The sequence below is a fragment of the Mastigoproctus giganteus genome, chromosome 5 (assembly GCF_048544385.1).
Source record: "Mastigoproctus giganteus isolate SK-2022 chromosome 5, ASM4854438v1, whole genome shotgun sequence".
Lineage (NCBI taxonomy): Eukaryota > Metazoa > Arthropoda > Arachnida > Uropygi > Thelyphonidae > Mastigoproctus > Mastigoproctus giganteus.
In genome coordinates, this window is record NC_143579.1 from 5,622,324 (window position 1) to 5,635,539 (window position 13,216).

A 13,216-nucleotide genomic window follows, 5' to 3' on the forward strand; every position below is an offset into this window, starting at 1 on the left:
CACTCGGATTATCTGGAAAAAAATACAAGCTCTGAATGGAAAATTTATACCGTTACAGTCTCCAATAATACAGTGGAATGGGCAGGACCTATCCTCTCCTACTGACATCGCAAATGCTTTAGCAGAATCCTTCTATAATACTTCCGCCTCTACCACTTATGTGACTACTTTTCAGAGAATTAAAACCAATGAAGAACGAAAAAAAATTAAATTTTTCCACTAATCTCCCACTTTCATATAACCAGCCTTTTATTATAGCTGAACTCAAAGAATCCTTGAGTAAATCTCCAAATAGTGCAGCAGGACCAGACGGCATTCACTACAGAATGCTTAAACATCTGTGTGAAGCTGATCTGTACACACTGTTGCTATTTTATAACAGGATCTTCTCAGAAAACACATATCCTCTCTCATGGCGTCATTCATATATTTGTGCAATACCAAAACCAGGCAAAGATACTTCTCAAGTTCAAAATTACAGACCAATATCATTGACAAGCTGTTTGGGCAAGATCTTCGAAAGAATGGTGCATAAGAGACTCATCAAGTGCCACTACTACTACTACTACTACTACTACTATCTGGATTCTAGACTCCCAAAATCTGCTTTCTGACCACCAATATGGCTTCCGCAAAAACAGGTCCACCCTAGATTTACTTGTCAAAATTGAATCTAATATACGTAACGCCTTCATCAGGAGACAACATTTAGTTATGGTCAACCTGGATATTCAGAAAGCATTCGACACCACATGGCGTCATGGTGTTATCAAGGATATGCATCAGTTAGGGTTGAGAGGCTATCTACCTCAAATTATTCAGAACTTTTTAAAGTTACGTACCTTTCAAGTCAGATATCAAAACTTCCTATCAATATCTCATATTCAAGAAGAGGGTGTCCCACAGGGTTCCATACTGAGTCCAACGCTATTTGCAATTAGGGTCAACAATATATTGGAAGATCTTCCAAAAACTATTGATGTATATATGTATGCAGATGACGTCACGATATCGTGCCAATCACAAAATATGAATTCTATCGAAAGACAGTTACAAATTACTCTAAACAGAATAGAATCGTGGACTTTACGCAATGGATACCATCTTGCTGAACAGAAATCCACTACCACTCATTTCTGCAAACTCCGGTCATTTCATCCTGATCCTGAGTTAAAGATAAAAAATGTGTCGGTTCCTCTGGTTAACACTGTCCGCTTTCTTGGCTTGATACTAGATAGAAAACTGAACTTTCAAGCACATGTGGCCTATCTTCGTACCATCTGCTTGAAGAAATTGAATATCCTTCGGTGTGCGTCATCTATGTCATGGGGCGCTGATCGGCATACTCTTATCCATATTTATAGAGCTCTCATCAGGTCCCGCTTGGACTATGGTTCTCCAGTGTATGACTCTGCAAGGAAGAGTACCTTAGAGCGATTAAATACCATCCAGCACAGTGCCCTTCGAGTTTCTCTAGGGGCTTTCAGAACCTCTCCAGTCCAGAGTCTTTACATCGAAGCCCATGAACCTCCCTTACATCTTCGGAGGAAAACATTGCTTTTGATATATGCCGCAAAAATCCGCAGTCTTCCCTCTCATCCGAATTGGAGATGTCTGTACAATACCGAATGGGAGTCATTTTACAACAGTAAACCAAATGAAAACAGACCTGCTGCACTTAGACTTAAAGAACTAACTCAAACGTGGAATATTGAAATCGGCAATATATATCAGGACATAACACCGCCTGATCCACCGTGGACAAATATCCGTGCAATTTTTGATGATTATTTCCAACAGTGGGGAAAGAACACCTTGTGTCCCTTGAATATTGCACAATTACATGAAACTCACTCCGCTTCCAATTCACAGGCCTGTAAGATCTATACAGACGGATCAAAAACCGAGACCCAAGTAGGCGCTGCGGCTATCTTTCCATCATTCACCGCTTCTGTCTCATTACCCATAGGATGCAGTATCTTCACTGCTGAGCTTTATGCCATTAACTTGGCTCTAGGTCACATTACTCAACTTCTAATTTCGTCTGCCTTAATATACACTGACTCACTCAGTGCTGTCTCTGCCATAAATAGTAATACCAACTCCTCTCACCCTGTAATAAAACAAATCCATTCTAAATTACTTGTGTGTAAAGAGTCAAACCAAACTGTCACTTTCTGCTGGATTCCAGGTCATTCTGGGATTGCAGGAAATGAAAGAGCAGATCTTGCAGCCAAACAACCAGATAATACTCTTCTTCAAACTTTTCAAATTCCATATACTGATTATAAACATATTATCCGTAAAGCATGTTATAATAGCTGGTCATTAATCTGGAAAGGCCATCCAGGAAATAAATTGTACCAAATAAAACCAGAACCAAAGCTGTGGCCCTCCAGCTTCCAGAAAAGCAGACGAGAAGAAACAATTTTAGTAAGGCTCAGGATTGGGCATACTCATCTCACTCACCTCTATTTATTAACTAATGACAGCGCTCCCCAATGTACATCATGTCAAGTACAACTGACCATTCGCCATTTGTTAGTGGACTGTCCCCGATTTCAAAACATCCGCTTAGACACTTTTAAATCAATTACTAATATGCAGAGATCAATAAATTTAATGCAGATTCTGGGAGATGATCCTAATAAAAAAGAACTATTTACTTTCCTAAACCGGATAGGATTATATCATAAAATATAGTTATTATTGAATATTCACCATTAGAAAGACACAATATGGCCCAAGTAGCCTTTGTGTCGTTAAACACAACAACAACAACAACAACAACAGCACCAAGTTCCTTTGTCACTGTCTCATAGTATCAAATAAAATTGATCAGACAAGAGTTCCCCCTGAACAAACTCATGCTGTGTCTGAATTATTACTGCCGTCTTCTCTAGATGATCCTGCAATACTTCTTTTACCAGTGACTCCGTTATTTTACCCGGAACAGAAGTTAAACTAACATGTCTGTAATACTCGTGTCATTCTTTGTTCCCCTTTGTGAATTGGGGGATACATTTGCACATCTCCACTCCCTTCAGAATAATCCAATGAGTTGAGTTTTCTTTTTGCTCACCTGCTCATAGCAATAAACATTAAAAACTAGGAAGGAGTGTTACTGGAGAATTCCTTCGTTCCATTTCAGGGCCTCCCCTCCTTTTATCCAATTTTATAGAAACTTGAGACTGCCTAACAGATTTGTACCAGAGAAGACACTTATGAACAGTTCCCTCCCACATCGCTGGAATGGCAGTGATCTACTATGCGTTGGAGACGATTTACCTCCTCACCCTTGAAGAGGAGGTAAACCGTGATCCTTTTGCATACAACTGACGCACCTCAGGATGGCAAAGGACTGGCAGCAACTGCCACAAATCCGCTAACATTCGAGCCTCATAACATAATTATATAAAACTAAAGCTTTTATAATCCACAGAATAAAATAAAGTGGAAGCGCCTTTTTTTTTTTCTTTTTTAATGTAAAACCTTTGGTCTAAAATTCTGGTTTGCAATTTTGTATACAACTAATGATCTATCAGATTAGAAATTTTGATTTGATTATTTATTTATTAGATTAATTATTATTTATTTATACAATTGTATTTCAATAAATAATTAAACAATAAAATATTTTTTTCGCTCATATTGCACTCTTATAACTATATATTGCATTTAAAAAAGGCTTTCCTGACTTTGGGCATTTCCTGAATTTTGTCCTGCTTGCAACGAAGCAGGACAAAATTTGGTATGGTGATGTACCACAGAATAACTATGAAATGAGGAGACAGCGAGAAACTTCGAACAGGTATAAAGGACATTTATAGGGGTTGTATATGAATTAATAAAAAGGTCACATTACAGTAGTCGATACAAGGTGCTTGAAAATATGGTCACATGACACCAATACGGCATATGATCCCCTCCAACGATTAAACAGGGCTGACAGCGGTGAACCATGCTCGACCTAAGGGTGTCTATAAGATTCTGGGGCAACAAATCCCATTCTTCCACCAGCGCAGACCTCAGCTCACCAAGTGACCAAGGGAGTTGGCTGTCGGTATGCAATGCGACGTCCAAAGGCGTTCCGCTCATGTTCGATGGGATTTAAGTCTGCGATCGTGCTGGCCACGGCAGTCGTTGGATACCTTCATTTTCAAATTTTTCCCCCACCACTTTCTGTTAATTTTTCCGAGCAGTGTATAAACTTGTAAAAGTAAAGATCTGCGACAAGATGAGTAGAGTTCTCAAGTCGAAGGGACTTGAGAACTTTACTCATCTACGCAACGAAAGTTTGGCAACTTTCGTTAATAGACGAAAAAAAGAGGTAGTAATAAGAGAAGTTTAGCAACTTCCTTTCTATGAACTCTTGTAAAAGTTTAAATCATATTGATTGGATTTGTTCGTTCAGAATCTCAGCATGGGAACTTCAGAAAAGCCATATTTCAACAGTTGTCTACTGTTACGCTAGGCATCAAGTTGTCTAGACATCAAGATGTCTATCTATCTTTATTGAAAGTCGTACTTGAAATACGCCTATTACGGCATGTTCACAATATTATTTGGCGATGGGTACAACAGGATTTATATCTGATTGCCAGCACATCGAGTCAAAAAAGTAGTGCACTATTATGCTTGCTTTCATATTTCGTCTATCTCTGATTAAATGTGTTTTCACAAAACTATTTGTTACCATACTTTTCAAACAGCCCTATAACTGAATACGCCAACACCCAAAATATTATGGGATTTTTAAAAGTTCCATTCGTGGAATCCTGGAAATTTCTATCGCTTCTGGAATAGAAATTTTATTAAAGTTACGAGGAAATCGAGGGATATGTTGGGGAAAGAAGAGGAGCAGGGCTAGATAATCGGTCCCATTATTGGTCCCACATTGAAATAAATGATAATACTTCCGTGACAAGCAACCTTTCAATACCAAAACATAAATTTTATAGACTCGTTGAGCCTACAGAAAGTTTCATTTAATTCAGAAGTTGAAACTAAATTCAAATTATGGGTTCTTTTACGTATTCCTCTGTCACACAGTACAGTTCAGTACACTGCTCCCATAAGAGAGAGAGAGAGAGAGAGAGAGAGAGAACATCGTGTACGTCGCCTATCCTTTGTTTCAATGTTACATATTTGATGAGCTTCTTTTAACTCGCCGCCCACTGCACGCATGCGTGATTTGTGCGGATGTCCTCACAAAAACGTAATGGCGGTCTACAAGTACTATGTTTCCTGAAGCACAATAGACGTAATTGGAGCTATTTTGGGACAATAACAATACAATAATCGCAAACACGGGGTTAACAGCAGGACTGGTCCATCTTACACGGATCATTTTGCGGTGTTTTTGACCAACAAAAACTCGGACAATGCAGCTTGTGCAGAAAGTCCCTCACAAATGGTTTTAGCGGTAATGGAGCGGATCTCCATCGCGTCCAACTCCAAAACTTTATAAAGTTTTTAATCGACTTTTATTTTTTGCCAACTGTTCGGGCAGTTATTTGAAGCCGAGTGGCGAAACAACCGAGCAATCACCATTTAGAGCAGCTACTGACCATGGGAACTTGAACTTCCTGCCCCACCATAACGAGCAGCCTTTGATGGCACCACTTTTCGTGTAATTGACCTCTGAGGCTTCGTAATGGGTTAACGTTACGGGAAACGCTGATAAAAACGCGGAGAAAGCACAAGAGATTAACCACAAAGAGATTAGCGTTATGGTCTGGCCTCATGGTCACTGAAGCGTTGGATTATGTGAACTAAGGTGCCAGCTAATGGCTACTTGTGTCGTTAAACCAATAGACTGCCGGATGAGAAACTTCATTCGTCTTTTTGCGCTATTTTGTTCTGTTTTTGGAACTTAGAACGTTACCACTAGCCAGAGAAACTTCACAAATGTCTGAACTTTTTTTCTTTTACTTACTTCCTATTAGACAGTCAAGCGATATTTCTTACTTCAGCATCCGTTTCCTTTATTAACGTTTTCAGCTGTGAAATGAAGTGCGCCTTCATCAAGCTGTGGGTAAGATGCAGCTAATGATAAAATTGCGTTTTTTTTTAATTCCCCTGTAAAAATCCCTACTCTGCAATACATATACATTACATAACGCATTACCCAGAATATTCAATATTTCGTTCTAGAAAAAATTATAAGTAATAAATTTATCTTCCTATTGTTGGATCCATAAAATAAAACCTTAATTAAATTTTGCACTAATAGTTTCATGTTTATTATTAGTGGTGCCCAAGGAAATTACGTTATCTGATGTTACTTTTCATCAATTAGTCCAGAGGATACGTAGGCCATGAGACAATAATGAACGTGTCACAAGGTCGGGGAATGAAGAATTCTCGACTCTGACATTTCTTGCAATAAAAGAATAAGCTGCTCCACACTCATCTTCAACAAGATCACATCTCTACTGGAGATAGCCCTCACTTCTTGCCTTTCTGTATAGCTATCACAAATAGTACTTCTGCATCAAAATGGAAATTCCTGTACTGCAATCGAATCCATGCATTTCAGCTGTTGTGTTTAGTGGCCTGTATTCTGGTAACAATTAGGGAGGTGCATAAGAGAGGAATTTTTTATCTCTCGTACAGACACGTAAAAGACTACCAACAACACCTCTCTTTATTGAGAGACCACACATGCCAAAGATGGAATTACCAGATTATCGTGCCAGCGCCTTTAACCACGTTTTGAACATCTGGCCGGTGAACTTGTCACCAGGCATCCTTCAAGTCCGAGGCCGATTAGAAGCACAACTGGGCGCCGTGGGTACCTCTGGGACGATCGGTGCTGTTCTTGTTCATGCTAGTAACCTTGTATTACTTTCTAACCGTCGGGTGTAACCTACTTCGCCCACTAGAGGGCGGCAACACGTGCTAGACAAAGAATAAAGTCTCTAATGTGTCCACACAAACACACACACAGAGAAATGCAGCGTCCGTGTTCCAGTATAGCGTAGCGTGACGTAACAGAGGCGGAGACGGCCAACAGAGAAAGAGAGAGGATGTCAGGGTTTCTATGATTGAAGGTGGGCCTAATGTTTAGCCAGAGGAAGTAGTTAGTGCGCGAAGAAGGGATGTAATTTCGGAAGGCGGACTTTGCTATCCATGCAGTACCTGGGAATGGGGTAATTGCTTGTTGAGCAACATTGCAAACATAGAAATTGGTCATTAGCTAGTAATTAAGTTCTTTTGTTCGATTATACATCCGCTAGATGTCTTCAAGTAGGATCCAGATGCAGTCACGTGATGCCCTTGCCATCACACGGGAAATCTTTCCCACAAACCAAGAAATTCCAAATTTCTGATATCGGAGAGCTCCCACCCACACTCAGTGGGTCTCCGTCTTCTGTCATAAGCTGAAGATCCATTTCAAAAACAATATCCCACCCTTTCTTCTCTAGATGGCTAACAGTCCTTCCCCCCAAGTTTTGAATATTTTCATTCGTCATTTTGATGAAAACATCGGCAAAAATAGAGTAGTCGAATCCAGGAGGTTCGTCTCCTCTAAATCTTAAATACCAGTTTACAGAAAATCTGTAAAACGTGACTCAACACAGTGGACAAATTCGTGCGCTGTAAACCACAGGTCGTTAACAATCGCACGCCATCGGAGGAGTGTCAAAACATCCTGCCAACAGTGCTCTGATTCATCTCTGCGCAGGGATGATGTTGGTGTGTTTAATCACTCAGGTTTGTAGGAGCAATGTGAAGTGCGGGGGGGGGGGTAGAATACAGCTACATATATTTGCGGTAGAATTCTGTGTTGAAGGACTATAAAGGAAGGGAGCTCTCCCACAAAAGAAACACTCGATGATTGGCTGTATTTAGTATCTGTAGCAAGCCTGAGCAACCATGTTCCCCATCTATCGTGATTGCTGTGTGGTAATGGTGATGGGGAGGGGGGAAATAAGGGCGGGAGACGGAGTACCTCGCCAGATCCCTCATTAGTGGTCACGTGCACTGTATGAGCGAAGTGACGTTGGGCGGTTCAATATGAGTAGCGTTCTCATATTAATCGTGGGGGTTGGAACCCAAGTGGATGGGAGGGAAGAGAACTGGCACAGTCATTTGTTACTTCTATTTATAAACACAAACAAACAAACAAATCGGGAAATAAATTACCATTACAAAAAAATATATATTTTGTTTGTGTGTATGTGCGTATGATGTGCTTGCTTGTGTCTGCGAGTGTACAGTTGTGTTCAATATCAGAACACTGAAGATTGAATGTCTAACAATGGTAGATTCTGTTGTGGTGTTTCCTGTAGTGATATTCACTGCTCCTTCTCCAGGCGACAAGCATTCCTCCTCTCCCAGCAGCAAGACAGGTTACCTTCGAACTTACCACATGACTCCGCCGAATGTTCCAGTAAGGTTGCTGCCGACGACGGAGACGAAAGCAGCGAGGAAGATGAAGAAAAGGTGGATGTCGGAGGGGTAGCCGACCTGCGACCTGCGTGCAACTTAACAACGACATCTGGTGATCAAGAAGGTAAGCCGCTTACTACAATTAATTGGCTAAACTAGTGTAGAGTCGTACCGACAGAGTTAGACCCGCACAGAACATCACTAATTATTCGGGTGTGAAGCCCCAAGGACACACTTCAAATGAGCCAAAGTTCCGACGAAGCAACGCCTTCATTTAACATTTAACGTTTGCCATTTCAGTATTGCGGAATGTGTTAAAGCGAAATGTGCTGGAGATGGGTTCGCTTTTCTACGATTCCTCTCTCAAACAACCTCGTTAAAAATGATCGCGCTTAAAACGTCTAAAGAGCATCTTAAATACTTAAACATCCTGATACACTCAGCGTGGATATTCACAGACCTCCAACCAACCTCACGGCTACTCGATCTGTGAAAGTGAAAAGATACTGCTTCGTTTTTATCTTCTTTTATTCGCCGGGCTATCTTACATTGCACAACTGCTCAATTTCTAAACTTTTCGACTGAATAGAAATTTAATTACGATGGCTTTCCAAACAAATGCCAGCCAAACGTCGCCTCATGACCATTTTGCTGCATGCCGGACTGTAGGGAGGCAACGATCTAGTATTCAGACCTCGCGATGGGCATCGATTGAAACGAGTACGCATGTCAGAAATGCATTTTATCGTTCCATCATAAATTAGCGTGCCAACAAATTCGCGTAACTGCCTGGGAATGTTGCTGATTCATTTGATTTACAGCAATCATAACCCAAAATGAAGAATTACTGGACCCTCTCGACTCAACAAAGTAATTATTTTGTTAGCCGACGAAACACGTAAAAAAATTGGGAAACTCGTCTATGAGAAGGAGACTTAAACATATTTTGCTCTTTGAACCGCCCTCCTAGAGATGGTGGCATTCATATTTCCCACTTACGGAGTGCCACCATCTTTGATTCTTCTTGCGACACTGAAACTACACTCTAATTTGTATTATAATGTTAATTAACTTTTCCTAACCTCATAACATCAGCACCACTGAAGCCGTATTGACTGAAATTAGAATAATTGCCCCTCCTACAAACATACGCCAAATATCGGTGGAGTGGTGAGGTAAATAAAAAAAACTGGATGCCCGCGTTATTTCACCAAAAATTTATTGTTCGTTTGGTTTTTCCTCCGATGGTAATTTGAGAAATGCCAATCCCATCATAAATAAATCATAACTTGAACATGGTAGTTCTAGTATTCCTTTATTTGTCTGTTTATTTATCGTGGATATTTGTTAATAAATCAACAAATATATTCACAGTGCATTTAATTTTCTATCCCCCAATGTTAGTACAGTTTATATATGAATATTAGGAGGTTCGCATGAAAATAAAATAGTAAGCATTTGAGAATTAAAATATTTTTTGTTGACAAAACGTATTACGTGGTTGTTCACACTGGATTAATTAGAAGTGAATAACATTAATTAAAACAGGTGAATGGTTTATATCAAGGGAACATGTAAAAAGTATTACGCCAAGTTAAACTATCATACAGTTGAACTATTCAGGCCTCATCAGGTTAAAATCTTTCCTGGTTAAGCCTGATGACAGCATTCAATGTTGGATCTAGAAACGTCTCCAATTTTTAAGTAGTTCTATCGTGTGGTAGTTTAATTTAGTGTAATAGTTTTAACCCAATAAAATTCGTGTGATGTTATTCCTTAATATTTTTGCTTAATATTTTTTGCTCTCAATTTAACACTTAAATTGAGAATTAGTCTTCTTTAACTTCATTTAACTCTAGAGTAGCCTTTCTGCCTCACTGTAGTTATCAAACCCAGTCAGGAGGGCATTGTATCGAATAGCAACTGAATGTCCAATTATTTTAAGCTCTTCGTTAACAGAATTTTCGTTTTTTTTGCCGACATTTGCCTACTTTGTATTTTTATTCTCAGACCGAGGAAGACACCTATCCGCGAACAGCATTTTGTATACTTCTGAATTAAAATAATTAAAAAAAAAAAAAAAAACAGACTTGCTACCAGCGAGGGAATCAGATAATTCTAAGAAATTAACTCCTTGAAGATTACTTTCATTAAAAATAAAAGAAAGAAAATTATAATTAGTTGCAGCCGTTTTTTATTATTATTATTATTATTATTATCATCAATTTATTTCTCTTATGAGAACACCCGGTTACAGCCACAGGCTAGAGGGTGAACATACATATACAACTATGTTACAAAACATACAAATATGTTACAGTTATGAAATACATGAAATACATAATATCTGATTTATAATTATCTGGAATATAGAATATTTCAGTTATTAATTACTTACTACCGTAAACTGGTAAGAACTTAATACCATGACAATTGAAGCATACCTTTTGCTTGAACAGACACAAGTGATAGTTTCACCGTATTTACACAAACACAAATATTTACAGCCAAACAACGTACAGCATTTGTAACCACAGGAATGACTGCGATACAGTAAAAAAAAAAAAAAAAAAAAAAAAAAAAATTGAAAGTTCAAATTTCCAGCAGTCGTCTTCTTCTGTGGGATTAGAGTTGTGTAGGTATGACAATCCTGACATCTATTTCTTGATGAGGTCGGGTTTCCTAAATCCCAGTGGCTTGTGTCTGGCCGAACAAGGTGCTGGAACTGTATCCTTAATTACATCTGTATTTGCAAGTAAGAGTTTCTGAGAACTTCCTTTCTGTAGGATTTGCAATTGCAGAGCTTTTCAGGATTGATATTTAGGTTTTGAGAGAGCAAACATCCTTCCATATGAACAAAATGCACAATCACTGCAGAAATGAATAATACTTGTGAGTTTACAAAGATGGTCACATTTCTTGTTTCTACATCATTTCATCTTTATATGCCTTGATTTCTTTTCCATGTAAAATTTTTAAGATGAATTATTCCTATGTTTATTTCAATGAGATATTTTTCTGTTGTCTCCGCAGTTCCAGAGCATGGAACGCGAAGGAAAGAATCTCTCGACGAAGACAGGCCAGGGCTCGAACTCCCCTCTCCTCAGGATCCTTCTCTGGGAGAAAGGACGCTGTCCCCTGGCGAAGCGACGCAGCATGCAGAAAGGAGTAAAAACGCCAAAGACGATTCGGACACTGCGAGGGAAGATCACACACCTGAGCAGCCAGGAGCCAACGTGACGGTGTCTTCTTCCGTTCCAAACCCCCACCTGCTGCCGTACATGTATCCTTCTGCGTTCTACCCCGGCGGGATGCAGCAGACCCTGCCTGGCATGTTCATGGCGGGGACTTCGACGGCGACCACGTCCCCTTACCCGATGTCGTTCTTCAACTCCGCCGCCATCCCGAGTGCCTTCACCCAGTGCTCCTCCAACCCCGCACTTTCGCAGGCGACTACGACCCCCAGCCTTTCGCCAGGACACAATTTTTTCTTGAACGCTCACCTAGCGTTCGCCGCAACGCATCCCCTTTTGGCGCAGGGGTATTCCGCTCTGAACCACAGACTGGCCTCCGAGTCAGGGGTGATCGGTGGAGAGCCAACAACGTTGACGAACAGGCTGAAGCAGCAACGATTCTGGCCGTATCCGCTGCCCGTTACCACCAGCCAAGTGGTAACCTCTTCCGTGCCGCTAATCGGACATCCTGAAAACAGGTCCCCCGTCTCGGGTTCCCCCTACGACACCCTGAACTCCGTCAGTCCCACCCACACAGCGCTGAAATGCACTGCTGGGTCTCCGACGTCTGACGGAAGTAGTTCTGAGGGATCTGCTGGGCCCTCTTCAGCATCCTCTTCCAGTGACCTGAAGAACATTGAAAACATGGTGAACGGGCTTGAGCGGCAGCAAGAACAGTTGGCTGCCGTCACCCTGTCGACTCTCAGTGATAAGTAAAGCTTCCCGTCACGTACTGTGTGTGCTCCGGCTTCAGTTCGCCCCTTTTGTGTTCTCCCTCCACACCTAGTCGGATGTTTCCATGGAGCCAACTAGAGAAGGCTGCCACACGTGGTAAGTGATTTTTTCCCCTTCTTTTCGTCCTTTCTTTTATCAACACTAACTAACTTTAAGTGGAGTTCCCTTGAAATCTATCACTACAATGAATATGGATTCTATATCTGCTTGCTCTCAATATTATTAACTTCTGTTGCGAATGATTTGCTGTTTGAAGTTCGTGAAGAACGAAATACCTTATTTAATTGTCCTCAAAAGGAAGACTCTTCCATTAAGAAATAGGCTACTACCAAAAGTTACCCTTACCAACTACACCACTTCTTTGAAAGTGCAGACTTACCACATCAAAAGGTAATGTGCATCAGGTTGAGTCTCTAAAACCAGAAGACTGTAACAGGTCCGAATGACGGGCAGCGGTTCATTCCTTTATATGAAATCTCTAAGTCATGGATATTACTGTTTCGTATTTATTTAATGGAAGGATGGGCACGTCAAAGTTATTCCAACTTCGTACATTCCGTTGAGCTCAACCTTCAGACATACAAAAGCGCACTACTCACCGTGGTAACATACATATTGATGTCTTGTGGACAATAACAAAAAGGAATTCCAACTACTTCACAATCACATCCAATTAAGGAGGCACAAAAGCATTTGGTAAATTCTGAACGCAGTTCAATGGCGGGACCGAATCAGCGCTGTGTGTAGATCGGGCACTGCATTAACTTTTACATTAGTAAATTATTATCATTATCACTGCTAAAGGGGAAACCCTTCTAGCTAAGCGTGTCATTACTTTCAAATCAGGTTTT

The 13,216-nt window shown here is 40.4% G+C and overlaps 1 protein-coding gene across 1 annotated transcript in view; it reads left to right on the plus strand.

Annotated features, from left to right (window-relative positions):
• Nucleotides 1-12,347, plus strand: part of LOC150085140 (uncharacterized) — a 91,556-nt gene extending 79,209 nt beyond the window's left edge. Inside the window, exons 5-6 of the mRNA XM_090373844.1 lie at nucleotides 8,322-8,521; nucleotides 11,431-12,347. Of these exons, the coding sequence (XP_090229970.1) occupies nucleotides 8,322-8,521; nucleotides 11,431-12,347 (1,117 nt within the window). The remainder of the gene's footprint in view (nucleotides 1-8,321; nucleotides 8,522-11,430) is intronic.
• The last annotated feature ends 869 nt before the right edge of the window (nucleotides 12,348-13,216 follow it).